General features: G+C 44.6%; 1 protein-coding gene across 3 annotated transcripts in view; it reads left to right on the top strand.

The window, feature by feature from the left end:
• Positions 1-27,099, top strand: part of HYDIN (HYDIN axonemal central pair apparatus protein) — a 385,540-nt gene that overhangs the window by 307,525 nt on the left and 50,916 nt on the right. For all 3 annotated transcript variants that reach the window (XM_059150954.1, XM_059150956.1, XM_059150955.1), the window contains 14 exons: positions 785-944; positions 1,047-1,219; positions 2,587-2,785; positions 6,239-6,338; positions 8,039-8,138; positions 9,843-10,011; positions 10,451-10,689; positions 13,826-13,943; positions 19,110-19,314; positions 20,217-20,452; positions 21,236-21,387; positions 21,487-21,676; positions 25,389-25,491; positions 25,717-25,995. In XM_059150954.1, coding sequence (XP_059006937.1) covers positions 785-944; positions 1,047-1,219; positions 2,587-2,785; positions 6,239-6,338; positions 8,039-8,138; positions 9,843-10,011; positions 10,451-10,689; positions 13,826-13,943; positions 19,110-19,314; positions 20,217-20,452; positions 21,236-21,387; positions 21,487-21,676; positions 25,389-25,491; positions 25,717-25,995 — 2,423 coding nt within the window. The remainder of the gene's footprint in view (positions 1-784; positions 945-1,046; positions 1,220-2,586; positions 2,786-6,238; positions 6,339-8,038; positions 8,139-9,842; positions 10,012-10,450; positions 10,690-13,825; positions 13,944-19,109; positions 19,315-20,216; positions 20,453-21,235; positions 21,388-21,486; positions 21,677-25,388; positions 25,492-25,716; positions 25,996-27,099) is intronic.

Genomic DNA, 27,099 nt, shown 5'->3' with positions numbered 1-27,099 from the left:
TGCATCTTCACCAGCATTCCTTGTACTTTCTGTGGTTCCTTTTTATTAACCTTTAACCGAGCAGCTTCTAATGCCCACAGTGCTCACCTCTGTGGCTCTTTCCCCAAGTCACAAGGGAACAGAAACAGCCTTGCAACAGTGAACCACACCAAACGAATCCATGTCAAAACAGCAATGTCGTGTACAGGTCTAGGAGAAGGAGGTCAATGTGATCATCTCTAAGGCAGGTGGGAAAGAACAAGCCGCTCTCAAAGGATTATATGTCCTGGGAATATAAGCCCTGGGAAGGGTAGATCCTCACGTTTCTCAGAATTCTTTGCAATAATGGAGCACCTGGCTGGCTCTGTTGATAGAGCATGTGACTCTTGATCTTAGGGTCGTGAGTTCGAGCCCCATGTTGGGTATAGAGATTACTTAAATAAATAAATAAACTTTTTTTTAAAAAACAGAATACTTTGCAATAATAGCTACTATCTGGGGGCATTTGATATCTGTAGCTGTCCTGAAGAGCATTAGGTACACCATTGCGTGTAATACTCCTAGGAATCCTAAGAAGTATTATCATCCCATCGTAGAGATGAGGAGACCAAGGCTTGGCAGGGGTGGGGGAGGGGGAGGTCAAGTCCAGCTGCAAGTCTTCACAACTGTGAAGCTTAGCTGCCAGGCCACTGTCTCAGTGCACCACATTACCCTCTGGCACTGCCGTACGCCCCACAGTCTCCTTTGCCACCTGAACTCCCAGTCCATCCTTAAATCCACATCCCTAATCTTTGTTCACTTCCAGGTACAAGTCCTCCTTGTTCCCAGGCAACACAGAGACGCTGACCATCCTGAACAGTTCCCCAATGGTCGTGGAGGCATTCTTCTGTTTTCAGAATGATGTCAAAGCAAACACCTACTTCCTGGAGCCCATCAACATGACTCTGAAACCCAATGAGAAGCAGGTACAGCCACACGGAAACAAGTCCACCGGGGCAAGTCTTTCCTGGGAAATTGGAGGTCGCGGCATTCTTAGCATCAATGTACTCTTTTGATGCTTCCTTTAGATGCTGAATATATGGGCCTACCCTACCGCGGTCGGTGTCTTTGATGACTGCATTGTCTGTTGCATCAAGGAGAACCCAGAGCCAGCTGTCTTCAAGTTAACCTGCCAAGGAGTCCGCCCAGAACTCGAGCTGGACTCCAAACAATTGCATTTTGACCGGCTCTTGTTGCACAGGTCAGAGTTCTGGATGATACCAGGACTGTGATGGGATTTAAAGAACACTTAGTTCTAGGGTGGCCAACTCGTCCCAATTTTCTCAGCCCTCTCCTTGTTGTAGCACTGAAAATCCTGCATCTGGGGAAACTTCTGGTCCTGTACAAACCAAGACGTTTCGCCCATGGGGTCCAGGGCCAACCACCCCCCAAAATTAACTGCCAAAATGTGTGCATATTTGCATTTTTCTCAGAAGGAATCACTTTTTCCAAATTCTCTAAGCAGTCCATTGCCCTCAAAGGTTAAGAATCTTTGCTTTAGAAGTTAAAGCACAAGTAAGTGAAACCACATAATTGTCTTTCTCTGCTTAACTTATTTCACTCAGCATAATCTCCGCCAGTCCCATTCATATTGATGGATGGGTACCATCCATACCAAAAGTTGGGTATTCATCCTTTCTGATGGCTGAGTAATATTCCATAGTATATATGGACCACATCTTCTTTATCCATTCATCTACTGAAGGGCATCACAGCTCTTTCTACAGTTTGACGATTGTGGACATTGCTGCTATGAACACTGGGGTACATATGGCCCTTCTTTTCACTACATCTGTATCTTTGGGGAAAATATCCCAGTAGTGCAATTGCCAGGTCATAGAGTAGCTCTATTTTTAATTTTTTGAGGAATCTCCACACTGTTTTTCAAAGTGGCTACCCAGCTTGCATTCCGACCAACAGTGTAAGAGGGTTCCCCTTTCTCCACTTACTTGTGGGACATAAGGAATAACATGGAGGACATTAAGAGAAGGAAAGGAAAAGTAAATTGAGGGAAACCAGAGGGGGAGACGAGCCATGAGAGACTGTAGACTCTGAGAAACAGGGTTTTAGAGAGGAGGCGGGTGGGGGCATGGGTGAGCCTGGTGACGGGTGTTAAGGAGGGCACGTATTGCATGGCCCACTGGGTGTTTTATGTAAACAATGAATCTTGGAACAGTGCATCAAAAACTAATGCTGTATTTCATGGTGACTAACATAACGCAACAACAACAACAAAAAAAAAAATAGATTCTCCTGGAAAAGGAAGGAGGGAAGGAAGGAAAGAAGGAAGAAATTGAAGCACAGAGAACACTAGACAAAAACTAGAACTTAACATTTTATCCACTGGCATTATATTATTCTAAATAGAGAATGTTTATTTCTGGGGCTACTAGAAGAGACAATAATATGTATCCTGCATTCCTTCATCGCCACGGCAAGGCCCTGTCCCCTGGTGAACTCCAGTTAGTGAACTAAGCAATGACGAAAGTAACCAGAAGGGCATTTTTGGACCTGCCTGAATAAATCAGAACCATTTGAGATAGACAAAACTCCTTTTGGTCTCTGCAGGAAAGAATGCAAGGTGGTTCTTCTCCGCAACGTCACACCCCTGCCGGTGGCCTGGCGGATCACCAGCCTGGATCACCTGGGCGATGACTTCGCCGTGTCCACCATGCAGGGGACCATCCCCAGCAAGGCAGAGTACAGCCTGCAGGTGTACTTCCAGCCCTCCAAGCCTGTCAACATCAAGAAGATGATCCGGTTGGAGGTGAGGTGCCGCACATCTCCAGACTTGGCCATGAGAATGTGTACATCCTGGGTTCTCTGACAAGCCCACGCTCATACACATGCTCACACACACACACGGAGCCACGTCTCTGTGTTACACGCTCCTTACCGATCCCTGTTTGACAACCACTGACCCACAGTGTCTTGCTCTGCACCCAACTGAAAGCTCTGTGGAGACAGTCTTGTTCATGGCTGATTGCCCGCTGCACAAACAGCGCGCTCACTCCACTCAGACAGAGAGAGGGAGAGAGAGAGGGCATGATGTTACTATCCCAAAGTAAGCCTGAGACTCCCAAGTCCTCGCTCCGAAACCCTGTCACGGCTCAGACCAGCCGCCTGTCTCGGTACCATCACCTTTCTCCCAGGTGCTCCCAGCAGACACCCAGGAACCATCCTGGAGTCCCTCCTTCCCCGGACAGCCTGCCCTCCAGCTGCCTCCCGGCCTAGCTCCCTCCCACCCACTCCTCCGCCCACACTGCCGCCGCCCTCTCCCAGGCCGCCCTTGGCACGTCTCTTGCCTGTATTTGGGCCCAATTCCCGCTGCGGGTCAGTCAGCTCAAGCCCCTTTCTTCCCCGCAGCAACCTGCGGGCTCCTGCCACCGTGAAGACCGAGCCCAGGGTCTCCACGGGCTTCTCAGGCCCTTCCTGCCTAGAGAAGCTTTCACACCTCAGCTCTGTCACATGGTCTCTTGGCTTTTTCCTGCCTCAGGCCCTTGGCCTTGCCACAACCCTGCCAAGAATGTTACCCCTAGGCTCTCTGGCTCTACTAAACAACACTGCTCCAGCTGGGTTCCGCTAATCACCCCAGCTCCAGCTGGGTTCCGCTAATCACCCCTTATGTGCGGTCCCTCACCCTCGCCTTTTGTCCTCCAGAGCGCCTCCCCCTGGTGGATGTCCTGTTTTCTTTCTTTCCTTTCTCTTGTGAACTCCATCAGGACGAGGTCTCGCCCGACCTGCTTCTATCTGTTTTCATTCCTGAGAGCTGATGTAACAAATGCCCACAAACCATCACAAACTAAGTGGCTTTAAACAACACACATTTATTCTCTTATAATTCTGGAAGCCAAAAATGTGAAATTGAGGTATCTGCAGGGTCACATTCCCTCTGAAGCCTCTAGGGAAAAACCCTTCCTCGCCTTTTCCAGCTCCTGGTGGCTCCAGGTCTTGGGCTCGTGGCTGCGTCACTCCAACCTCTGCCTCTTGTCTTCATATGGCCTTCTTTGCCTGTGTCCTCTCCTCTTCTGTCTTTTGTAAGGACATTTGTCATTGGGTTTAGGGCCCACCAGATAAACCAGGATGATCTCACCTTGAGATCTTTAATTTAATTACATCTGCAAAGACTTTTTCCAAATAAAGTCACATTCATGGGTTCTAGGGGTTAAGACATGGCCACCATTCAGTCTGCTGCCCCATCAGATCCCCAACGTCTAGCACAGGCCTGAACGTAGAAGTTACTCAGGAAAATCTGTAAGATGAATGAATGAACAAATGAATGAATGAATGTCATTGACTTTTGATGCTTGTTGCATAGATTCTGCGACAGTGAAGGGATTATCCAAGCTTCTCTTTGAATACTTGCAGGGATAGAAAACTTACTCTCATAGCAGCGTGATCTTCCTTTGAACAGGTCTATTAATTCTTCCTTGGGCTGGGTTCAGATTTCCAACTGTCACTTCCATGAATTAATCCTGTTTCTACTTTTGGGTCCACTCAATGAATCCAGGCTCTCTTGTCACTCACCTATGACAGTCCTTAAGGTAGCCAAACACAGATACTTAGAGATTCATTTAATCAACAATTGGTTTTGAATATCAGAGGGTGGTGGTCCACATTTTAAATACCAGTCTCTACACAGATAGGGTCTCTACAACAATGACCCAGGTCGCATGGCTGGTGTAGGGTCCCAGCTTTGTCAGCTTCATCCTTCTGTGCTGGGTCATGGAACCTCCAGGGGTTCCTATGGGGGCGGTGTTGGGGAGACAGGCAAGATGGGATACTTGGAGAGGTCATGTGACAGATGTTTACCAGCTGGTATGGAAACATTTCTTAATTTTAGGGATGATATAGCATCCCTATGTGTTCTAGTCAGAGCAGACACAGTGGGTTTCCCCTCTGGCTCCTTAAAGTTGTCTAAGGTTTCTCTTCTCCAGATTCCTTCAACATCTACATGAGGAAATGCCTTGCTTTGTGGTCCCCTTGGAAAGTGCTCTGGTGAACTCATTTTATTTTATTTGTGTACCTCTTAAATTGTTCATCCTGTTTCCCTCAGTTACAAAATTTAACCTCCACCCTCTACTCCAATAAGAAAGCAAAGGAAATAGAATGTTCTAGGTGCATGGCATCTATCGGGAGAAAGGTACTGTGTAAATTCTGGAAATGGTAATCCAGATTGTTTGTCCTGTTTTGCCCTCCTGCTGCCAGTCCTTTTTGTCATCTCTGTCAGAGGCTGAGCAGCAAAAGAAGGTAAAATTTAAGTGGGTCCAATTTGCTCTGTGAAACATTGGCAAAATGCGCAATGAAAGAAAAGATGGAAATTCTGAATTAAAACTTGAGTTTGGTGACAGCTACCAACTTCCCACTTGACACCAAGCACAAGTCATGCAGAGCTGGTGACTTTATTTCTCAACTTGAGGTACCACCAGAGAGGCAAGGGTGTCTGGGAGAGCTACCCACCATGGCCAACGGCTCTTCCCCTTGATGAATGGACACTTTATCACCCTCTTGTTTGTCTCAGGAGTTAAAAGTAGGGTCCAGCTGACAGATGACAGCAGTTCAGGTGCTTCTCGGGACAGGGAGGGAGGGGACAGTGAGCAACTTGGGGACGGGGGCAGGCTTGCTTTTTTTTTTTTTTTTTTACACTTCCAACTTGAATAGTAAAGGTGTTCACTTAAATAAAACATTTGAAATTTCCTGCAGAGATACACTAAACACACTTATTTTATATGAAAATCTAGTGCTTTTTCCATAGTTTGAACCAGAAACAAACAGAAGAATTCAGATATATAAAATCAGGAAAGCAAGGGTGATTGACAACGTGCAAGTTTTCTGTTTCAACGGGCAGAAAAATGCTCCTCAGGTTTATTTTATTTAGAAGTTCCAAAGAACACTTTGCTTTGTATGTATACTCATAGCCCCAAACTTCAATAATGCAGTGAAAATCACGCAAATAATTTAAACCTCATAAGTGGACAAGATGAAAAATGTAGTCGCTTTTCCCCATTCTTACATTGATTGTCTACACTGGCATTTCCCAAAGGATGTTATGAGAACACCAGTCATACCAAATGGTCACTGAAGACAAAAGCTAAATACATCTTCAAAATATTCTCTACCACATCTCCTGCTTCATCATTCCTGCTGCGTGGCACGTAGTTCCAGCTCCAAGTCCCCCATGGATCTTGCTTTTACTGAAGAAACCCTTTTACCCTAACAGGTTTTAGATGCAGAAAATCTCGTTGGTGTGGTTCAGATTGAAAACATCTTGGTCTTTGCAGAGTCTTATGACGTCGCCTTGGACATCACCTTCCCCAAAGGTCTGTTGACCCCTTCAGGGAAAGGGTGTTTAGAAGTTACATCTTTGAGTGCAATGTATTCCTTATGTAGAGGAAGACCAATGGCTGTTGGCGAGCACGTGGAATTTCAGCAAATAGTGATGCAAGCCCCAGAGTAGTGTTGGCAAAATGACTACAAGAATCTTAGTTTTCTCCAGCTAGAGATGACAAGGGGTGGCGATAATTACAAAGTTGGCAGAGCTCTTTTCCTACCTGCATTAGTCTTCCCTCACTGCTGTAACAAATTGCCACAAATTGTGGCTCGTAACAATACGGATTTATGATCTCACAGTTCCATGGGTCAGAAGTCCAAAACTGATCTAACTGGGCTAGCATCAAGATATCGGCAGAGCCACGTTCCTTGCTGGAACTCTGGAGGAGAATCCATTTCTTCACCTTTTCTAGCTTCTAGAAGCTACCTACATCCTTGGCTCATGGTCCTTTTTTCTCCATCTTCAAAGCCAACATCGTTGGGTCAGGTCCTTCTCACACCATCATCTCTCTTGCTCTCCACTTCTATCTCCCTCTTCTACTTGTGTAGTAATTACAGTAGGCCTCCCTGGAGGATCCAAGATACTCTTTCTATTTTAAAGTCAGATGATAGAGAGATAGATAGATAGATAGATAGACAGACCGACAGAGTCAGCTGATGAGCAACCTGAATTCCATCCATCACCCCCCTTTACCATATGACCAAGCCGATTCACAGGTTCATATGCATATTTACAGCATATTCATGGGGATAAGGACACGGAGACCTTCTGAGGGCACAGAGCATTATTCTACTCACTACACTGCCCTCACACCCAGGTTAGACCCTCCCTGTTGGCATGCAGTTTTCCATTACTCTTGCTTCTTCTGTTTGCCCTCCTTCTCAGCAAGATTTAGAGAACATGAGAGCTGCCTGTTTGCCTAGATGTCGTGAGTCTTATGTACAAGGATATTTATTGCAGCATTATTTGTACTAATGGAAGATTGGAAATAACCCAAATATCTATTAAGAATGGAATGCTACTGGGGCGCATGGGTGGCTCAGTGAGTTAAGCCTCTGCCTTTGACCCAGGTCATGATCTCAGGGTCCTGGGATAGAACCCCCCATCAGACTCTCTGCTCAGCAGGGAGCCTGCTTCCCTCTCTCTCTCTTTGCCTGCTGCTCTGCCTACTTGTGATCTCTCTCCCTCTGACAAATAAATAAATAAAATCTTTAAAAAAAAATGGAACACTATTGCCATAGAAATAATACTGTAAATTATAGAACAGCATATCGTGGTGTATTTTATAACCATTAAGATCATCACATTTATAAGGAATTTTTAATTATGTGCGGAAATGCTTATGAGGCAGTGCTAAGTAAAACTATACAAATTTATATGTAATATTCTAACTATGTTGACTATACACTTGATGCAAAAAAATTTTTAGCTACTAGAAGTTTTAACTAATGGAAATCATGAAGGGAAGGACAGCGGTCCTAAGATGGAGGGAGCTAAAGTAGGTGCCGAAGCAAAGTCCATTCTGAGACTCAGTTACGGGCAGTTTTCTCAGCTGCAGTGTTATCAGAAAATAAATTTTCTGAGTTTGACACCATGGATTTTCCATGGGAACTTCAACAGGAAGTTCCTCTGCTTCTGACTCCCATGCCATCTAATCCCCTTCCCCACCCTGGTTGCTGGCCTCTGCAGGAGCTGAAGGAGGCCTTGACTTTGGGATCGTGAAGGTCATGGAAGAGGTGAAGCAGCCCCTCCAGCTGAAGAATCGTGGGAAGTATGAGATCATGTTCAGGTAACCTGGAATCCATCAGGCATATGGTCATCCACCTCCACTCATGGGGAGGAAGTGCTGTCTGGGAGGTAAAACAGAAACCTGATTGAGGACATCATAAGAACCATTTCTGTTTGTAGCCCTTCTCAGGCTTCAAATGAATGAAATTCCAACTGCTAAGAGCAGAGGTTTTCACGCTGCTCTCAACCCTGTGGCTTTACAGGGACCCTTGAAGTCCCTCTCAGAGCACCCAGAGCCACAGGGCCCTGGGGGTGGGAGAGAGCCTCAGAGGGAGAGGTCGGGAAGAAGCCGTGCTAGGCGAGGGGAGGGCTGTGTGTGGAGGGAGGGGCTGGAGGTAGAGACCTGGCCTTGAACCGGCCTGCCCCCCTCTTGGCTCCAGTCTGTTTCACAAGTTGACGTTCCATGTAAGATTTCATATGGAAAAAGGGCTTTTTCCAATTTTCTTTTTTTAATTTTGAGAACCACTGTGTTATAGAACCCAAAGGGTGGCCTGGCGGAGTGGAGCTCCAGCTTGTGCTCATTTCTCGGGATGAGAAATGAAGGACTAAATAAGAGATTTCTCAGAGAGGAAAGGGTGGTGCCAGGTGGGGGGAGGGAGGAGGTCACTCAGGTAGGGCCACACAACCCTTGGGGGCAATGCCAGCAGCTATGGCCAATCTGTTCTATGGAAGATGATCCTTCTGCTGGAAGAATTTGTGGTTAATAAAGGGACTTCCCCCTCACAGACTTAGAAGAAATTCCGTGCATTCACCATAGCTTCATTTCAGCTAAAAGAAGGTTGAAATGGGAGAAGTCCCACCTCAGGGCTACCATTCCTAGACCCATGCATTGAAATAGATAAATATAAACAGAAGCTTAACAAACCTAGAAGAAAACCACTGACCCCTTGGAATTAGCGCTGAGTGGGATCCTGCTGGCTTCTGAGTTTTGTTGTAGGTTATCACAGAATGTTAGTTCTGCTCTTCTAGATTACATGGACCAGTCACTCTTGGGATGGAGCAGGTGATCAAAATTCATAGAAAGAACTTGAGGGAAAGTGAGGAACTCAGGCACCAAGCATGCAGCAATGGTGTGGCCATGTCTCCTGGAGCGTGGGGGTGACATTTAGGTCCCCAAAGAAACTCCAGGTGCCCCACCTCCGCTTGAGTTCCTTGGTCCTGTTGCAGTCCCTCTGCCATTCTCACGAGTCAGCTGCTCTCTGGGGCTTCCCACCTCATCCCCACTGGGCCATGGTCTCCCTTTCCAAGTGCCTCTGCTAAATGGCTTCTGCCCCTACTTTCTCTCTGTCTTTAGACCCCCTGGCTTCTGCATCACTGTACCCTGTGTATGTGCTAATATTCAGTCCTAGAGAGGGGAGGAAGGGAGACAGAGAAAGGGAGAGATAGGGGGAGTAATAGACAGACAGAAAGATGAACTCATTTAGTTGGTCCATATCCAGCACCAAGTGTCCCTGTTGGACAGAGATCTCCTGCAAAGGAACCTTTTGACCTCAGGCTAGAGATGGCTATCTTTGCCTCAAGCATCACTCACCGGCCGAGTCAGTCTTGGCTGCAGAGGGGGGCTCACAGAGTCCAAAGCACAGTGGGCACTTCCAGACACAGTGCTTAAGCAGACATGGCTGGCACTCAACCATCTGGAGTTTCCTCTCTAGTATCTTGGGTTCCCCAGAATGATTTCAACTGGCCTGTCATTCTCATCTTTCAGCTTTTCTGTGGACTCCTTGGGGATTTTGGCAACCAATGCAAATTCCATGATCTCTATCCAACCCAAGAAGGGCTCACTAACCTCAGCGGAAAAGCCCACAAATGTCCAGGTGTTATTTCGTGCAAAAAAGGAAGTCAAGATTGAACACCAACCAATTCTGCGCTGTCAGGTAAAATAGCTCAAAGGGGGGATTCACTCAGTGACAGGATTGTGGGACTCATGTCAAAAATAAATAAATAAATAAAGGCTACATCGCCTAGCCCATGCTCCAGGGTTTGGTTAGGTGGGGGGCTGTGCAAAGTCATCAGCAACCAAGAGTACCAGACAGGCAATAGAGCCATGATCTTTGGAGAGCTGAGTTCAGACATCAAGTGCAAGAGAAGAGAAGTGAAAGAGGAGGCCAGTTCGGTCCACGTTGATCCATGGCTAACACCTAGTAAGTTTGATATCAGTATTTTCTAATGCTGTTGGTGCAATAATATGAAGAAAATGAAAGAATGAATGAAATTGGCTTCATGGCAGTAACAAAAACAGAGAATGGGGTAGACAGTCCTGGAATTCCTGGAGCATAGTGGCTGACATCTTCCCAATCCTTCCTCTCTTTCTAGATTATTGAACCCAATATCACAGAAGGAGGTGAAACCATTGCCAGCATCCCAATCAAGTTTTCTGTGAATGCGGTGTACTCTAAATACAACATCAGCCCCTCCTCCATCATCAACTTTGGGGCTTTGATCTGTGGCACTCGGAAAAGCGCCACCTTCAGCATAGAAAATCAAGGTGTTACTGACTTCAAGTATGCCCTCTATAGGCTGACTGGGGAGAGCCCCATTCATCAAAAGAAAGTGTAAGACAAGTCTATACTTACCTCGTGCCATTCTCTGGTTAATTAGTGCATTGTATTTTATGAAGAGCTTTCAAATATTTTATCTACATTCACCCAATCCCCTTTTCGTGGGGTGAGGTCACTAAGGTTTAGAAATGGCTTGTCTGGGGCACCTGGGTGGCTCAGAAACCTCTGCCTTTAGCTTGGGTCGTGATCTCAGGGTCTGGAATCAAGCCCTGCATCGGCTGGCTCTCTGCTCAGCAGGGAGCCTGCTTCCCCTTCTCTCTCTGACTGCCTCTCTGCCTACTTGTGATTTCTCTCTCTGTCAAATAAATAAATAAAATCTTTAAAAAAATATATGAAAGAATGAAATGGCTTATCTAAGATTAGGCAAGAAATCACCAATAGGGGCGCCTGGGTGGCTCAGTGGGTTAAGCCGCTGCCTTCGGCTCAGGTCATGATCTCAGGGTCCTGGGATCGAGTCCCGCATCAGGCTCTCTGCTCGGCAGGGAGCCTGCTTCCCTCTCTCTCTCTCTGTCTGCCTCTCCATCTACTTGTGATTTCTCTCTGTCAAATAAATAAATAAAATCTTTAAAAAAAAAAAGAAAAAAGAAAAAGAAATCACCAATAGATCTCAGTTCTGAACCCACATCTCTGCCCTCAGATTTTGTATGCTTTCTTACTGTCACTCATGTGATAGATTTAATTGAACAAATATAAAGTCTTCCATATGGGGTTGTGTCTGTTGTCCTGGTGCTTATAACATGCTGCAGGACTCACAGTAAGTCATTGTCCTATTTACTGTCCTATAGGATGTGGAGGGACTAGTATAACCACAAACTAAGTCAAAAGAAATCAGAGCTGTCCCACACATATGAGGTAGCAGAAGGTACCCCAGCAATACAGACAAGGGAAGCACACTGCTGCCTTCCGTCTAGGCACTGTCACAACAGCTCTCTTAGTTGTTCCAAAGGCAAAACTCTATATTCTTCACAAGGCAGCTCTTAATTCTCTAAAACACTTTACCTTTTTGCATGCTTTTGGCTTTTGATGATCATATCCTTTTCTTGGCAAATTAAGTATAGTTTTACCAGGGGCGCCTGGGTGCCTCAGTGGGTTAAAGCTTCTGTCTTTGGCTCAGGTCATGATCCCAGGAGGGTGCTGGGATTGAGCCCCACATTGGACTCTCTGCTCCACAGGGACCCTGCTTCCTCCTCTCTCTGCCTGCCTCTCTGCCTACTTGTGATCTCTGTCTGTCAAATAAATAAATAAAATTTTTTTAAAAAAGTATAGTTTTACCAATTCCCAAGGCTCTTTGTCCTAATTAATTGACTCCCTAATTAATTAATTAGTTTAAAATGGACTTTCCAGTTAATTGTTTTTTTTTTAAGATTTTATTTATTTATTTGACAGAGAGAGATCACAAGTAGGCAGAGAGGCAGGCAGAGAGAGAGAGAGGAGGAAGCAGGCTCCCTGCTGAGCAGAGAGCCCGATGCGGGACTCGATCCCAGGACCCTGAGATCATGACCTGAGCCAAAGGCAGCGGCTTAACCCACTGAGCCACCCAGGTGCCCAGTTAATTGTTTTAAATCAGACATTCCTTGAGTTGGTCCAAAAGTTGTGGGTTATTGTTAAGCTGTTTAAATCAGACATATCTTGTTTGTGATTGTTTTGCATTTTTGTAGATACCCTCTTCCATTGTGGCTAAGTTTGAACATATCAAGAAATGTTGGGCTAAGATATCTAAAATCTCTTTCTAAAGAGAAAAAAAGCCCTAGCCTTTTTTATTTTTAGCCTTTATAATAAAAGTTGGTGCATGATTCTTGCTTATTAATACTAATGTTTGCTTCACACACACAAAAATAAGTCTCTTCGTTCCAAATTTAATTTCAACTTAATTTATGCAACTTTTTTAGCATTTATTTTATCATAATTTAATACTGCTTATAGATATAATGATATATTTGTATTTGCTTTATGTTGTTTTAGTTTTAATTTGTTTTTCATCTTAGTGTGTACAAATTCGTGCAAAATACTCAAAGGGGGTTGAAATGTAATTGTTCTGGTCACTGAGCAAGTAAATGCTGAACTAGATAAAACTCTCAAAAGTTTAAGATTGCACCTCAAATGCATGGGATGTTGTAGGTTAACTGGCCTCCATAAAAACTAATTACTGAATAAACTAGCTTTAGGTGAAGCAAACAGAACTTAAGTTCGAGCTATTGCCTAAACTCAGTTTAAAAACACCATGACTGGGGTGCCTGGGTGGCTCAGTGGGTTAAGCCTCTGCCTTCAGCTCCAGTCATGATCTCAGGGTCCTGGGATCAAGCCCTGCATCAGGCTCTCTGCTCAGTGGGGAGCCTGCTTCCCCACCCTCCTCTCTCTCTCTTCCTACTTGTGATTTCATTTTTAAGATTTTATTTATTTACAAATAAAATCTTAAAAAGATATTTTATTTATTTATTTATTTTATTTATTTATAAATAAAATCTTTTTTATTTTATTTATAAATAAATAAAATCTTAAAAATGAATAAAAATAAATAAATAAAAACACTGTGACTATAAATGTGAAGAAAAGGGACAGAATTTAAGTTTTTATTTGACATCTCATTTTTTTAAAGTAAGATCAGGTTACAGATTTTTCTACAAATAATTTTCTTTTTTTAATATTTTATTTATTTATTTGACAGACAGATCACAAGTAGGCAGAGAGGCAGGCAGAGAGAGAGAGGAAGAAGCAGGCTTCCTGCTGAGCAGAGAGCCCGATGCGGGGCTCGATCCAGGACCCTGGGATCACGACCTGAGCTGAAGGCAGAGGCTTTAACCCACTGAGCCACCCAGGCGCCCCTACAAATAATTTTCTATAAGTAATTTTCACACATTGCTTTCCAGAGAACTCAAGTAAACACTTAAACATTATTGTTTTCTTGCAGCAATTTTCAATGTCCTTATGAATCATATTCAATAAGTCCAATGACTTTATAATGTCTTATCATTGTTGAATAAGGTCTGCTAATGATAAATAAGCTGGCTTTCCCAGATGCCCCCTTGGCTATCTCTCCCATTCTTGGGAGAAGAGACCATGCAATTAGCTGACAGATCGTACTTAATGTCACCACCCCAACCTGAGGGTGTCCTCTTGCTTCTTTAATCAGAGTCAGCCATGTCAGACGGGCAAGATCCCGGGAAAGCGAGAGCTTCTACAAGCCTGGCCCTTCCAAAGCAACCAAGTTGTCTGATGCAATTCAAAAAGAAATAAATGTCACAAACCAGGTGAGCACCCTTTTCCTTGTCAAAGGAACCCTATAAGGCTGTCTTCCAACTAGTTCCCTCCTGCCTAGTGCTTGCCACAGATACCTCCCTCTTCTAGCAAGATCTGAACCTACTGTGGCAGGAATACTAGCTCTCTTGAAATATCACTTTTATTTTCAGGCAAAGCATTGACTTTTCTTTTGATATCCTCTTTTGTTTTAAAACCTTCATTGGTTCTCATTGCCTTAAAATTAAGTTTCATCTCTTCATATATGTTTTAATCATGGATCACCTATTTATAAGAAACAAAGCCCATTTGGACTAGCTTAAATAAAAGCAGGTTTTAATACTTCTGCTCTAGTAAGATGAAATAGATATACTTCATCTTTGTTGACAGAGTGATGTCAGAGAAACCCCACTCAAACAGAAGATCTAAATAAGATTCTGAGTCTCATAATAGCTAAAATTCCCAGGTTTCAAATCAAAATCATGCATCGTACCAAAAACGAGGAAGATCTCAAATTGGAAATAGGCAATAGGTGCCAGCCTTAATATAACTGTTAGAATTGTCTGACAAAAATCGTAAAGCAGCCAACATAAAAATGCTTCAAAGAGCAATTACAAACATGCCTGGAACAAATGAAAACATAGTTAGTTCTCAACAAAGCAAGAGAAGATGTAAAGAATCAAATAGAAATTTTGAAGGTGAAAAAATAAACAAAAGTTAACTCCGTTGGTGGGTTCAACAAGAGGATAGAGAGGATAGAAGAAAACCTCCATGAACCTGAATACAGAACCATAGAAATTCCTCTCTCTTTTTCCTATTGCCCTCATAACAAATTACCTCAGACATAGTGGCTTAGGACAATACAAATTTTTTAGCTTATACTTCTGTAGGTCAGAAGTTTGACATAAGTCTCACTGGGCTAACATCAAGGTTTTGGCAAAGCTGTATTCTTTTCTGGAGACTTTTCTGGAGACTTTTCCAGCTTATAGAGGACACCTGTCTTTTTTGGTTCATGATTTCCTTCCTCCATCCTTAAAACGAGCCGTGATGGATCAATTTCTTCTCACATCACATGACTCTAGCCTCTTCTGTAGTCACATCCCTGTCTAACTCTCTTAGGTTTGCTTCTTCCACATATAAGGACTCCTGAGATCACACTGGTCCCCGGATAATACAGGATAATCTCCCCATCTCAAAATTCTTAATTTAGTCATATCAACAAGGTTGGGGTTTTTTTTTTTTTTTCCATGTAGGGTGACATATTCGCAGGTACCAGGGATTAGGATGTGGACATCTTTGGGAAACCATTATTCTACCCAATCTAAACAAGAGAAGAAATAAACTCTGTTTTGAGTTCTATTGAAAAATCTATTTGAGTCTAATGAATTAAAAAATGAACAGACCCTGAAGGACCTGTGGAAAAAATCTAATATCCCTGTCCTCAGATTTCCAGAAAGAGATAAGAAATAGGGTTGGGCTGGGACAGCTAGCTGGCTCAGTTGGTAGAGAGTGTTTTCATGTGACTCTTTTTTTTTTTTTTAAAGATTTTATTTATTTATTTTACAGAGAGTGATCACAAGTAGACAGAGAGGCAGGCAGAGAGAGAGAGAGAGAGGGAAGCAGGCTCCCCGCTGAGCAGAGCCCGATGCGGGACTCGATCCCGGGATCCTGGGATCATGACCTGAGCCGAAGGCAGCGGCCTAACCCACTGAGCCACCCAGGCGCCCTCATGTGACTCTTAATCTCTGGGTCATGAGTTTGAGCCCCACATTGGGGATAGAGATTATAAATAAATAAACTTTAAAAAAGAAAAGAAAAGAAATAAGGTTGGGCTGAAAAGGTACTTAAAGAAATGATGACCAAAAGCTCCCCAAATTTAGCAAAAGATGTAAACTTATAGATTCAAAATCTGGGCAAATCCCAAATAGGACAAACCTAAATAAATCCACACCCACACACATCATAGTCAGACTTCTCAACACAAAAGACAAAAAAATCTTAAAACCAGTGAAAGAGGAATTACCTTACATATAGAAAGGAAACTATTTGAATGACAGCAAATTTCTTATCAAAAACCATAGGGCCCAGAAGAAAATGGCTCAACATTTTGCAAGTGCAGGAAGTAGACAACTGTGATGCCTAAATCTTACATACATACATATCAAAATGTGCCTCAGAAAAAAATGGAAAATTAAAGTATTCTAAAATGAAGGAAAATTAGTTTGTTACCAGCAGGTCTCTCCCAAAAGACTGGCTAAAGGAAGTTCTCTGAACAGAAAGTAAATAATAAAAGAAGGAATTGTGGAGGGAGCTAGCTGGCTCAGTCAATAGAGCATATATGACTCTTGATCTCAGGGTCATGAGTTCAAGCCCCACATTGTGGGTAGAGATTTCTTGGAAAAAAAATCTTGGGTGGCTCAGTCAGTTAAGCATCCGACTCTTGATTTTGTTTCTTCATGATCCCAGGATTGTGAGATGGAGCCCCAGGCTGGGCTCTGCACTCAGCAGGGAGTCTGCCCCTCCTCGCACCCCCTCAGATAAATAATCTTTTTTAAAAAGATTTTATTTATTTATTTGACAGAAAGACACACAGTGAGAGATGGAATACAAGCAGGGGGAGTGGGAGAGGGAGAAGCAGGCTTCCTGCTGAGCAGGGAGCCCAATTTGGGGCTTAATCCCAGGACCCTGGGATCATGACCTGAGCCAAAGCCAAATGCTTAATGACGGAGCCACCCAGGTGCCCTAAATAAATCTTTTTAAAAATCTTTTAAAAAAAAAAAGAATTATGAAACATCAAGTAGGAAGTAAAATCATGGAGGCAATTATGTATGTAAATTCAATAGACTTCCCTTCTCCTCTTGAGTTTTCTAAATAATGTTTATCAATTAAAGCAAACATTAGAACACTGTCTGATATAACTATAAATGGATGTAGAGGAAATATTTTAGACACTTATAAAAGGCAGAGGGTGAATAAGCAATTGATCGACAACGTGGTAAATACTATAATTGAAGTGTGTGTGGAGGGAAAAGCTCCAGAAAGGTGAAGGAATAAGTTCTGTTGTTCCTGGTAACTGTTGCAAGTCACTGAAGGCTTCCTAGAAGCCTTCCTAGTGCATTGTGGATTATGTTTAGTTACAAATAACACCCCAACAGTAGTGGTCTAAACAGAGAGGATATGGGGGTTTTTTCTTCTTTTTTTATTAGTTTAAGGGTAGAATTTATGATTCATGAGTTGCATGTAACACCCAGTGCTCATTACATCAAGTGCCTTCCTTAATGTCCATCACCCCATCCCTCACCCTCCTCCCTTCCAGCAACCCTCAGTTTGTTTTCTAAAGTTAAGAGCCTCTTAGGTTTGCCTAGGATATGTTTAAATAAGGTAGGTAGTTGCTTGTGTTGGCTTAGAGGCTCGTTGAGTCTTTTGACTTCTCCTCGTGGTTCCAAGATCATTGAAGTCTGTGAGTCTCTTGACATTTCCTCATGGTTCCAAGACAGCTGCCACAGCTCTAGCCAGCACATGTGCATTCAAGGCAAAAATAAAGAGAAAGTAGGTACTCTGCACTTTCTGGACATCAGTAATTGTTGGCTGCATTTGGATTGAATTTTCTACATATTGGTTTTTATGTCTTCTCAAGTATTTTCCTCTTCAACAGAAGCCTTCTATTTAATTAACTTGCATAATTTTCTACATATGTTTCTATAACTCTCATCCCTTCTAACATATGTGTCTTCAGGGTTGGGGTTTTTTTGTTCATTTTCACTTGTTTGTTTTGCCTTCTCAATCCACTGTATTTTCTTTACTCCCAGTGAAGCAGCCTCTCTCTAATACCCTCCCTCCTCGTTCCAATGACCCTGCCTGCTCTCCCACCTTGACACTTCACTCTCAAGGTCAAACCCTGGATCTCCCATCAAAGGAAACTGAGGTGCTTCTGAACTCTTGATTTCTAAGGTTCTTTTCTCTGACCACCATTCCTTTCTCGCTACTCGCTGTTTTGAGTCTACCCTTTTCTGCTGTTCTTTGCCTTCAGTGTGACTTTATTCCTTTGAGACAACATTCAACCATATTCTTATTATTCAAACCTTCTCCTTCTTACCAATTTATTTTCCTACCAACAGTGGACAATAATAAATTTGATACTAACCATTCAAACAGGCATGAGGTGGTATCTTGTGATTTTGATTTGCATCTCCCTGATGATAGGTGATCACCTTTGTTGATAGATTTTATGAAAAACCTTGTGATAAGGGAGATTACCCTGGATTATCCTCAGCCCAATGTGATCACGAGGCTCTGGTAGTGGTTGAAAGAATGGGGAGATGTTGGTCCAGTTATAAGATGATTAGTTCTGAGGATTTAATATTTGCTTGGTGACTCTAGTTAGCAGTACTGTATTATATACTTGAAAGTTGCTGAGAGAGTAGATGGTAAATGTTCTCAGCATACGAAAACAGAAAAGGTGATTATGTGAGCTGGTACATGTTAACTAACATTATTGTGGTAATCATTTTGTGGTATATTCCAGTATCCAGTCAGCACATCGTAGCCTTAAACTTATACAATGTCCTATGTCTATTATATGTCCGTGAGGGGTGTGAGGGGAAGAAGAGGAAGGATGCTCCTAAGAACCAGAGGAGTGTGTGATAATATCCCATTTTCTGAGCCCTAATCCTGTGCCAGAGGCTAGGGGAAGTGCTTCACACACATTTCTTCCTTTGAAGCCTCCAGTGATTCAAGGTAGGGGCTTTAGCCCCGTATCATGGATAGACAGACTCGAAGAAGTCACTTGCGCAAGGTCAAACAGTTAAAATCTAGCAGTGATGGGATTCAGACTCATGAGTATCTGACTCAGAAATCGCAGCCTTACCCGTCTGTGCCCCTCCACCAGGAGATTCCCATCTGGCAGGACTTGGGCAATGTGGAGTAGGTCTGTTTCCTTGAGCTCGCACGCCGTCACAGCTGGTCAGAAGGAAGGGGCACGGACAGAAAAGCACTGAGGGGGCCCATCCCTGAAGATTCCCAGGGCTCGCTCTGGCTCCAGGAGAAAGCTGGGGTTCAGAGAGCCTTGAGGAGAAGCCCCGTGGGTCCCTCTCGACGCCATCTTACAGCTCTGGTAGAAGAGCTCTGACTCTTCCACCCCCTCTGCCTCCACCCCCCCACCCCCTCCACCATTCCTGCAGGCGCGTTTCACCCACGGCATGTTCACTGTATACCCCGGATTCGGCTCCATCCCTCCGGGAGGAGTGCAGGCCATCACTGTCGACTGCGTGGCTGACCCCGTGGGAAGGTGTGAGGAATTCATAGCGATCGATATATCGGACCGAGACCCAAGAGACCAGCCTGCTGGCATTCCTTACAGCTTGCTGGCCGAAGCCTGTCTACCAGGTACTGGGCACTCAGATTGGACAGCCTCCCCCCTTAAAAGGCCCTCCCCCTCCCGCCATGCATGTGGCTGGCACATATGGCCACACTGCTTCCTCTGGGTCCTTAGAACTTTCTGTGGTGTCTTCAGCCATGTTTTTCTTAGATTTTTTATTTATTTATCATAGAGAGAGAGGACGAGAGCAAGCACAGGCAGACAGAATGGCAGGCAGAGGCAGAGGGAGAAGCAGGCTCCCTGCCGAGCAAGGAGCCCGATGCGGGACTCGATCCCAGGACGCTGGGATCATGACCTGAGCCGAAGGCAGCTGCTTAACCAACTGAGCCACCCAGGCGTCCCCAAGCCATGTTTTTCCTTAAAGACTTGCAAGGCATATATATACCCCTAAAAGATGTTCAGCTTTAAACTCCTAGTCTTCCTGAGTTTGCTCCAGGATTCTCAGACAAATAGAATTATCTGGAAATTGTGGTGTAATGGGGTATGACACAGGACCTGGGAACACCAAAGCCGGCCATTCCCTGTGGACAACATATGCACAGAGAACAATGGTCAGCAACGGCACATACTCTAACTTTAACCAAACAGGATTCAGGTAAAGCACAGAGAGAACTCCTCTTGCTTTGACTCTAGGTACCACACAGCCTTGCACCAACATGGGCCAAATGCCCACCCCAGATCCCTCTCCTTAGCACTGGAAGGAACAGAGGGTTGGGGTCTTGTCTGACAGCCAGCAAGAACAGTGCAGAAAAGGAAGAGAAGATAGAATTTGCACCATGACTCCCGCCCCCTTGTGGGAATTCCCCTACATCTCCTCTATGCGAACCCTCCATCAGAACACTAACCTTCACACTAGCCAGTACAGAAAGCAGGAGCTGGGCCATCAAGCCTCATCTCTCCTTCTCCCCAGCCTTTGTGACCGACAACAATGCCGTGATATTTGAGGAGCACCAGATCTGCAGCAGCGCCACTCTGCTCAACATCCTCCAGACCATAGAGGGTGGGGGGCTCTTTGTGGAGGACGAGAACAAGTTCATCTTCTGCAACGTCCTGGTGGGTCATCAGGCCAAGGCTCGGTTCAAGATCAGCAACGTGGGGAAGATCGCGTGTGATGTGAACATCGTCGTTAAGCCCGTCTCCAACAAGGTGAGCAGCCCCAAATGGCGCTAGCCCGCCAGAGCTGGCATGAAGCCTTGGAAAGAGCTCTTGAAAATCCTGCTGTAGAACTGCTAGAGCTGAGTGGGACAACCTGGCTCTCAGGCCCTGCCAGAAGTCAGATGAGGTCACTGGGTAGTTTCCCAAGAAACCGGACCTTTGTCCCCACGGGTGCTTCCTCTGGGTTTTAAAATGGTCCACACCAATGAGCAGCCCACTCAGCCATCCAGCACTCGGCTCTGCATCTAATAGAGGAAACAGTGTGGCGCAAGCCAAAGCCGAGTGCCGGCTCGGGCAGGCTGCTTCGTGCTGCCCATTTGTCTAGAAATGAGGGTTTGGGGGATGTCAGATGATCTCATCCCTTTCGTGACTTCTCTCAGGCCCTGGCGACATCCAGTCATTTCTCTCTGACCTTTTTCTGGACAGGAAGGGGCAGCTTTTTTCCTGTCCTGCCCTAAAACCATAAAAACAGAACAAGCCTGATTTCTCAAAAATAGGTCTTTACCAAGGGATTTGCAGACATTTATTTTCCTCCTCCCTAATTTGCAGACTATCCCTTGAAAAGAGCAAAGAAACCTTAGTGCTCTCAGCTTAAAAATCAAGAGGGGATAGCCAGTCTCGAATCCCACTGGCCAACCTTAAGAATGAAAAAATCCTTTTGAGGCCTTGCCAGGGTCCCTCCAGCCCCTCCAGTCTTCCCCAAAATCCTGCCACAAGGGGGGTGGGGACAGAGAAAATGCTGACACACGCTGATCCCTGCCGTCTCCCCCCCAGCTCATTGCCCGAATCACTGACATTTTTGAAGTGGAACCTAATAAGATGTGTGTCGCCAGCCGCTCACATGCCTTTGCCACGGTGACCTTCACCCCGCAGGCCATGCAGACCTACCAGTGTATCTTCGAGGCTACCTTGGATGGCTTGCCCAGGTACCAGCTCCCCGGCCCCTCCCTGCAGGCTGAGGAGGGAATGCCGTGCCCAGCACAGCCGGCCCTGCTGACGGGCCTCCCTCCTCCGGCTCCCTGCAGCAACCTGACCAGGAACCGCAGCCTCGGGTTTGATATCGTCGGGGAAGGGACCCTCCCTCGCGTGATCGTGGTGCGGCCGGTTCTCTGCAACCAGCATGGAAACCCCTTGCTCCTCTTCAAGAGGCTTCTGCTCGGTCAGTCAGAGAAGCTGCCTCTGGTCCTCAAGAACAGCGGCACCATCCCCGCCCAGGTACTGCGGGGGGTAAAGTGTGGGGCGGAAAGGGAGAAGAATGACTCAGAGGTCGGACTTTCGGCTTTGAGGTCTCTGCCATCCCTGACCTGTGAGGACTTTGATGTTCCTCACACATTAACCTGTGGAAGGCGTGGGACACGCAGAGCCAAGTCAGCCAGGGGGTCTGCCCTCAAGGAGTGTAAGAAAGCAGAGCACACAGCTCGCCGAGAGTTCCTGCGTGAAGCGTGGGCAGGGGTATACCCTGAGCCGCGCGGGGAGGACTATGGGTATTCTTGGAGTCTTCTTTATCCTTCCATTTTTTTCTGTAATGAGCATTGCATTTTTAATAAGGAAGAAGCAAAAGAAACCTCAGTAGGGGTGAGAGATGCCACATCTCAGGGGACTCTTGGTTCAGCAATTAAATTGTGTTTTTATTTTTATTATTTTTTTCTGTTCACATCCATGTTTTACCAAAAAAAAAAAAAAAAAAAGTGATAAACTGTGTAAGGGTTCCATGAAGAATTGGAGGACTTTTAAGAATGATCTACTCCCATCTAGGGGAATCCAGGAAAATTTCACTCTAAAATGACACAGAAGCTGGGCATTGCAGGACAGCTGGGTTTCAGGAAGGGCGCGTGGCAGGGACTGCATCCCAGCTGGAGAAAGAAAGCTATTCAGACAAAGGCACAGAAGCAAAAAATGTGTCGGGCTCACCACAGGAACTAGGGGGCCGCCAGCAACGTGAGAGCGCAGGGGCCGGAAGAGCAGCGGGAGATACAAATCGAGGGGAGAGTAAGGACACCTCGCAGGGGCTTTGGATTCCCTCTGTGTTTTAAACACCGCAAGATGTTCTTACTATCGTGTTGGGTTTTTTTTAGTTTTTTTATTTATTTGAGAGAGAAAGAGAAAGTGAGAGACAGAGCAGGAGCAACAAGGGAGGGGAGAGGCAGAGGGAGAAGCAAACTCCTTACTGACCAAGAAGCCTGAGGTGGGGCTCGATCCCAGGACCTGTGGATCTTGACCTGAACTGAAGGCAGACACTTAACGGACTGAGCCACCCAGGCGCCCCTCACTGTCGGGTTTTGTCGTTCATACAGTTAAGGCTCATTTAGATTCACCCACATTTGCCCCTTTCATGGCTCCCCTCCTTACACAGCGCACCTTCCATCCGAGCTCCTCTGCCTCCACCCGCTGAAGAACCACCTATACTGTTCCCTCAACACAGGTCTGCGGGCAGTGAATTCTCTCAGCTTGTATTTGACTATCTCCATTTCTTCTTCATTTTTAATGTCATTTTTACCGGCTGTAGAACTCTCCCTCGGCAGTTGTTTTCTCCCAGCAGATGAGAGATTTCATTCCAGGGTGTCCTGGTTTCCACTGTCTCTGCTGAGACGGCAGCTATGTCTAAAATGTCCTGTTAAGGTGATCTTTCTCCTCTGATTTTGTCTGGCATTTTCGCTTTGTGTTCGTCTTCTGTGGTTTCACTATGATGTGACTAGGTATGGATTTCTTTTCATTGATCCCTCCCGGAATTCATCTGGCTGCTTGATTCTGCAATCAATGTCTTAAATCAGTTTTGGTGTTTTTCTCTGGGCTCCATTCTGGATAATCCCTTAGGACCTGTCTTTAGCTCATTAACTTTCCTTTTAGCTCTAATTTTTATTATACCTTCCACTGAGTTCTTCAGTTATAATATTTTTTTGGTTCTAGAAGTTCTATTAGGCTGCTTTTCAAATATATATAGTCAGTTTGGAAGATTTCTGACTTTGTGCTGAAACTGTCAGACTTGGGTTTATTTCTTGAACAACATAGTATTCACAGCCATTTTGCCGCCTATACCCGGTCATTCCAAAATCTGGATTGCCTGTGGGTCTTTTCTGATATCTGCTATTTCTGCTCATTTTTGCCATGTTGTCCTTTCTCCTCATGTGCCTGGTTATCTTCGATCCCTTGTTGAGTATGATACCTGAAAATTATTTAGAAGTAACAACACTAAAGATGATGTTCCTTTTCTTCAGAGACAATTTTCATTGGCTTCTGCCAAGTACTTTGAGGCATTAGAAACTTAGAATCACCTAAAACTAGTTTTAGGGCTTGAAATTTCCTGGACTCAGAGCAGGATTGCTACCCGAGGGTAGAGGCGAGCTGGGTTAGAGCCAACCTATCTACCTTTGGTCCTATCGGCAGATTTTTTGGGGGGTCACAGTCTATAGGAAAGAAAATACCCACCTTTCACAATACTTTTTCCCTCTTAGCACAGAGATCATCAAAAACACAACGTGAACCTCCCACCTACCTCTTCTAAATTAGCAAACACTCCAAGTCAAAAACAGCCCAGAAATGTAGGCTAGACTTTCTGGATTCCCGTGCTCTCCCAGATCTTGGTCTGGCTGCTTCTCATTACCTTCTTAATTCTGTGATGCTTTAAAAAATGTGTTTTTCCTGTTGTTGTTGTCCTGTTTTTCTGTTTGTTTGTTTGTTTGTTTCGAGTCTACATTACCTAGTTTCCCATTGCCCTGTATGGTTTCCATTATTGTAGCTTTATAAAATGTTCTAGCATCTAATTGAGTAAATTCCTGCTCACCCATTCCCCATTTTTCTAATTTTTCTTGACAATTTTTACGTATCTGTCTTCTCAGATGAACTTTAGACATCATCTTTTAATGTTCTTCAAAAGGTCTAATTAGGGGGGCGCCTGGGTGGCTCAGTGGATTGAGCCGCTGCCTTCGGCTCGGGTCATGATCTTGGGGTCCTGGGATCGAGTCCCGCATCGGGCTCTCTGCTCAGCGGGGAGCCTGCTTCCCTCTCTCTCTCTCTCTGGCTGCCTCTCTGTCTACTTGTGATTTCTCTCTGTCAAATAAATAAATTTAAAAAAAAAAAAAAGGTCTAATTAGGAATCCTGTGAATTATTTGGGAGGAATTTCTACTGTTAGAGTATTTAGGCACTCAGGAGCAACATTTCAAATACCCATCCATTTATCTAGATTTTTTTAATGTCAATTTTTGTCATATAACTCCTCCATATAGTTTCTTTTTGAGATGGTTTCTAAACATATCATTTTTTTAATCTCAGAAGCTTCCCATATAGTACCACTATTTCTTTATTCTTTTTGCATCATTTCTTATATCATTTGATCGTATTTATGATGGTACTAGCGTGACTGTCTTCTAAAACTGTCTGCTGATTTCTCAGATCTAAAATCAGAAATATGGCTTTTGTTTTTGTATCCACTATGGTAGTCCAGAAAATACCCCTTTTCTTCACCTAAGCCATAGGCCTGCTTTGGTTTTTTTTTTTTTTTTAACTCAGCAGGCCCCTCCATATGATAGTATCAGGCAACTGATGGATTGACACCTAGGAGACACTGGTTTTTGGGAACTCATATCCATGTAAGCCTTGATAGAATGACTATATTTAGCGACTGCCTCTGTCAGCAGCAGAGGCCTTGGCAAGCCCATCTTGACCCTACATAGCTTGATCATCATAAAGTCAATCCTAGACTCTGGACCACCAGTTCCTTACTTGTTTGATCAGAGCTGAACTGAGCTTTCCTTTTCCTCCCCAGGTCTAATACTTATTTTATTTCCCTTTTAGTAAGAATTCAAAAAAGTGAGCACTGGGCACAAGGACTTTTTGAATACTTTCCAAACACCACCATATCTCTATCAAGACTCAAAACCCATGAGCTGCCTGTAAGCTTAACACTCATCCTTGCTTTCTTTATGCCAGCTGCATGTCGATCTGAGGGACCAACTAGGTGTCTTCTCCCTGAAAGGGATCCCCACCACCTCCTACATCTACATCACAGAGGAGAACAAACCACATGCCAAAGGTAGGTAGAGGGAGTACAGCTTCTGCAGGGCGATGGGTCCCAGGAGCTGTTTTATTGGCGAACTAATAAGGACCCAACCACAGCAGGATACTCAGTCTCATCACCAGGGGCCTCTGTAGGTAAGACTCACTCCCACATAAAGCTGCCCTCCCCTGAGTCAGGATCTCTCTGGTTACATCTTCCTTTAAACTAGTTCTAAATCCCGTGTCTCTCTCTTTTTTGCAGCAAAGAAAGCTCACACAGCCTCCCTGGTTGTTCCTCCTGGAAACACAGCTGGATTCGATGTCGTTTTCCAATCCCAGAAGGTTGGGAGAATGAAAGGCACCATCCACTTGTCAGTGGTCGACAACCAGTATGAGGAGACAATCATCCACCTGGTGGGAGAAGGTTATGAGGATGACATCACCTTGGGCAACATCCATGGGCTGGTGGTTTCCGGCAGCCCTGAGACCCCAGAGATCTCTGAGATCATTGAGGAAAATAGTATGGAAGACTTGGTAACAGGTGAGAGAAATGGAAGTGAGGTACTGACAACTGTTGGCTCAGGCCATTTTCAATAACAGCTCAGCCAGCTTCCTGGGAATTTGGGAGAGCATCTCCTCTTCCTCACTCTATGCCCCTTCATTTGTGGCTCAGGCAATGCCTTCAATCATGTGTTCCCTCGAGGGACATTTCTTGAGCATCAACATGCCTGAACCAGGCACTCTGCTGAGCCCTGGAATTTTAAAGAGTAAGAAGACAGTCTCCACCTTGGGGAGCTTAGAGTTTTAGCTCATTCCAGTTTAGCTAATAAGTGAAATTCAGAGTTCACATTCCAGATTAGCTAAGGGAGCACGTATCTCTCTAGTTTTCCCCATTTCTTTCAGCTGGCTAATATCGGCATTGTCTGTTTCATGTACCCTAGACACTCCACGAGAAATTGTGGGCTTCTTTAATTAAAGAATGTGCAGGTTTGTGCCACTTCTAGAACATCATTCTGTTGGTGTCTGAGGCCCTGCAGCATCAGGAGCACCTGGGAGCTTGGTAGAAATGGGAATGGCAGGGCCTGCCCCAGCACCTTGGTCTGACCGAAGCTGAGTCTACATTTCAGCAAGATCCCTCAGTGATTTGTGTGTGTCTTAAAGTTTAAGATGGGCTCCTCTGTGGTCCGTCTCGCACTTCATTTAGTTGACTATGTTCTTTATGGCAGAAGAAAATTTATGTCATCATTATTATCAAAAGCACTTGTCCATCACCCTAATTGTATAGCTAATTGGTATGAATTGAGTTATAAACACATTCTCATCATTTTCTAGAAGCTTTATTACCATTGGACAGTCTACATGACATGAGTTAAAATCAACACTCCTCACACATATGGCGTTTCACCTGTCAGTGGCTACCAGGTGACATCTCTCTTGTGAGGGGTCAAGCAGGAGCCAGCATGAACCCCAGTTCAGAAATCAGATTTCACCCTTACAATAGGGTTACCAGGTTTAGAAAATCAGAATATAAGAGTCCCTGTTAAATTTGAATTTCAGATAAAACGCAGAGTTTTTTTTATTATTTGTGCATCCCCAAATATTGTATGGAACATACTGATACTGTAAGTGACTCATCAATTATTTA

Source organism: Mustela lutreola, chromosome 16, assembly GCF_030435805.1.
Source record: "Mustela lutreola isolate mMusLut2 chromosome 16, mMusLut2.pri, whole genome shotgun sequence".
Taxonomy (NCBI): domain Eukaryota; kingdom Metazoa; phylum Chordata; class Mammalia; order Carnivora; family Mustelidae; genus Mustela; species Mustela lutreola.
Note: the sequence above shows the minus strand (reverse complement) of the source record. Positions and strands in the feature narration are given on the sequence as shown.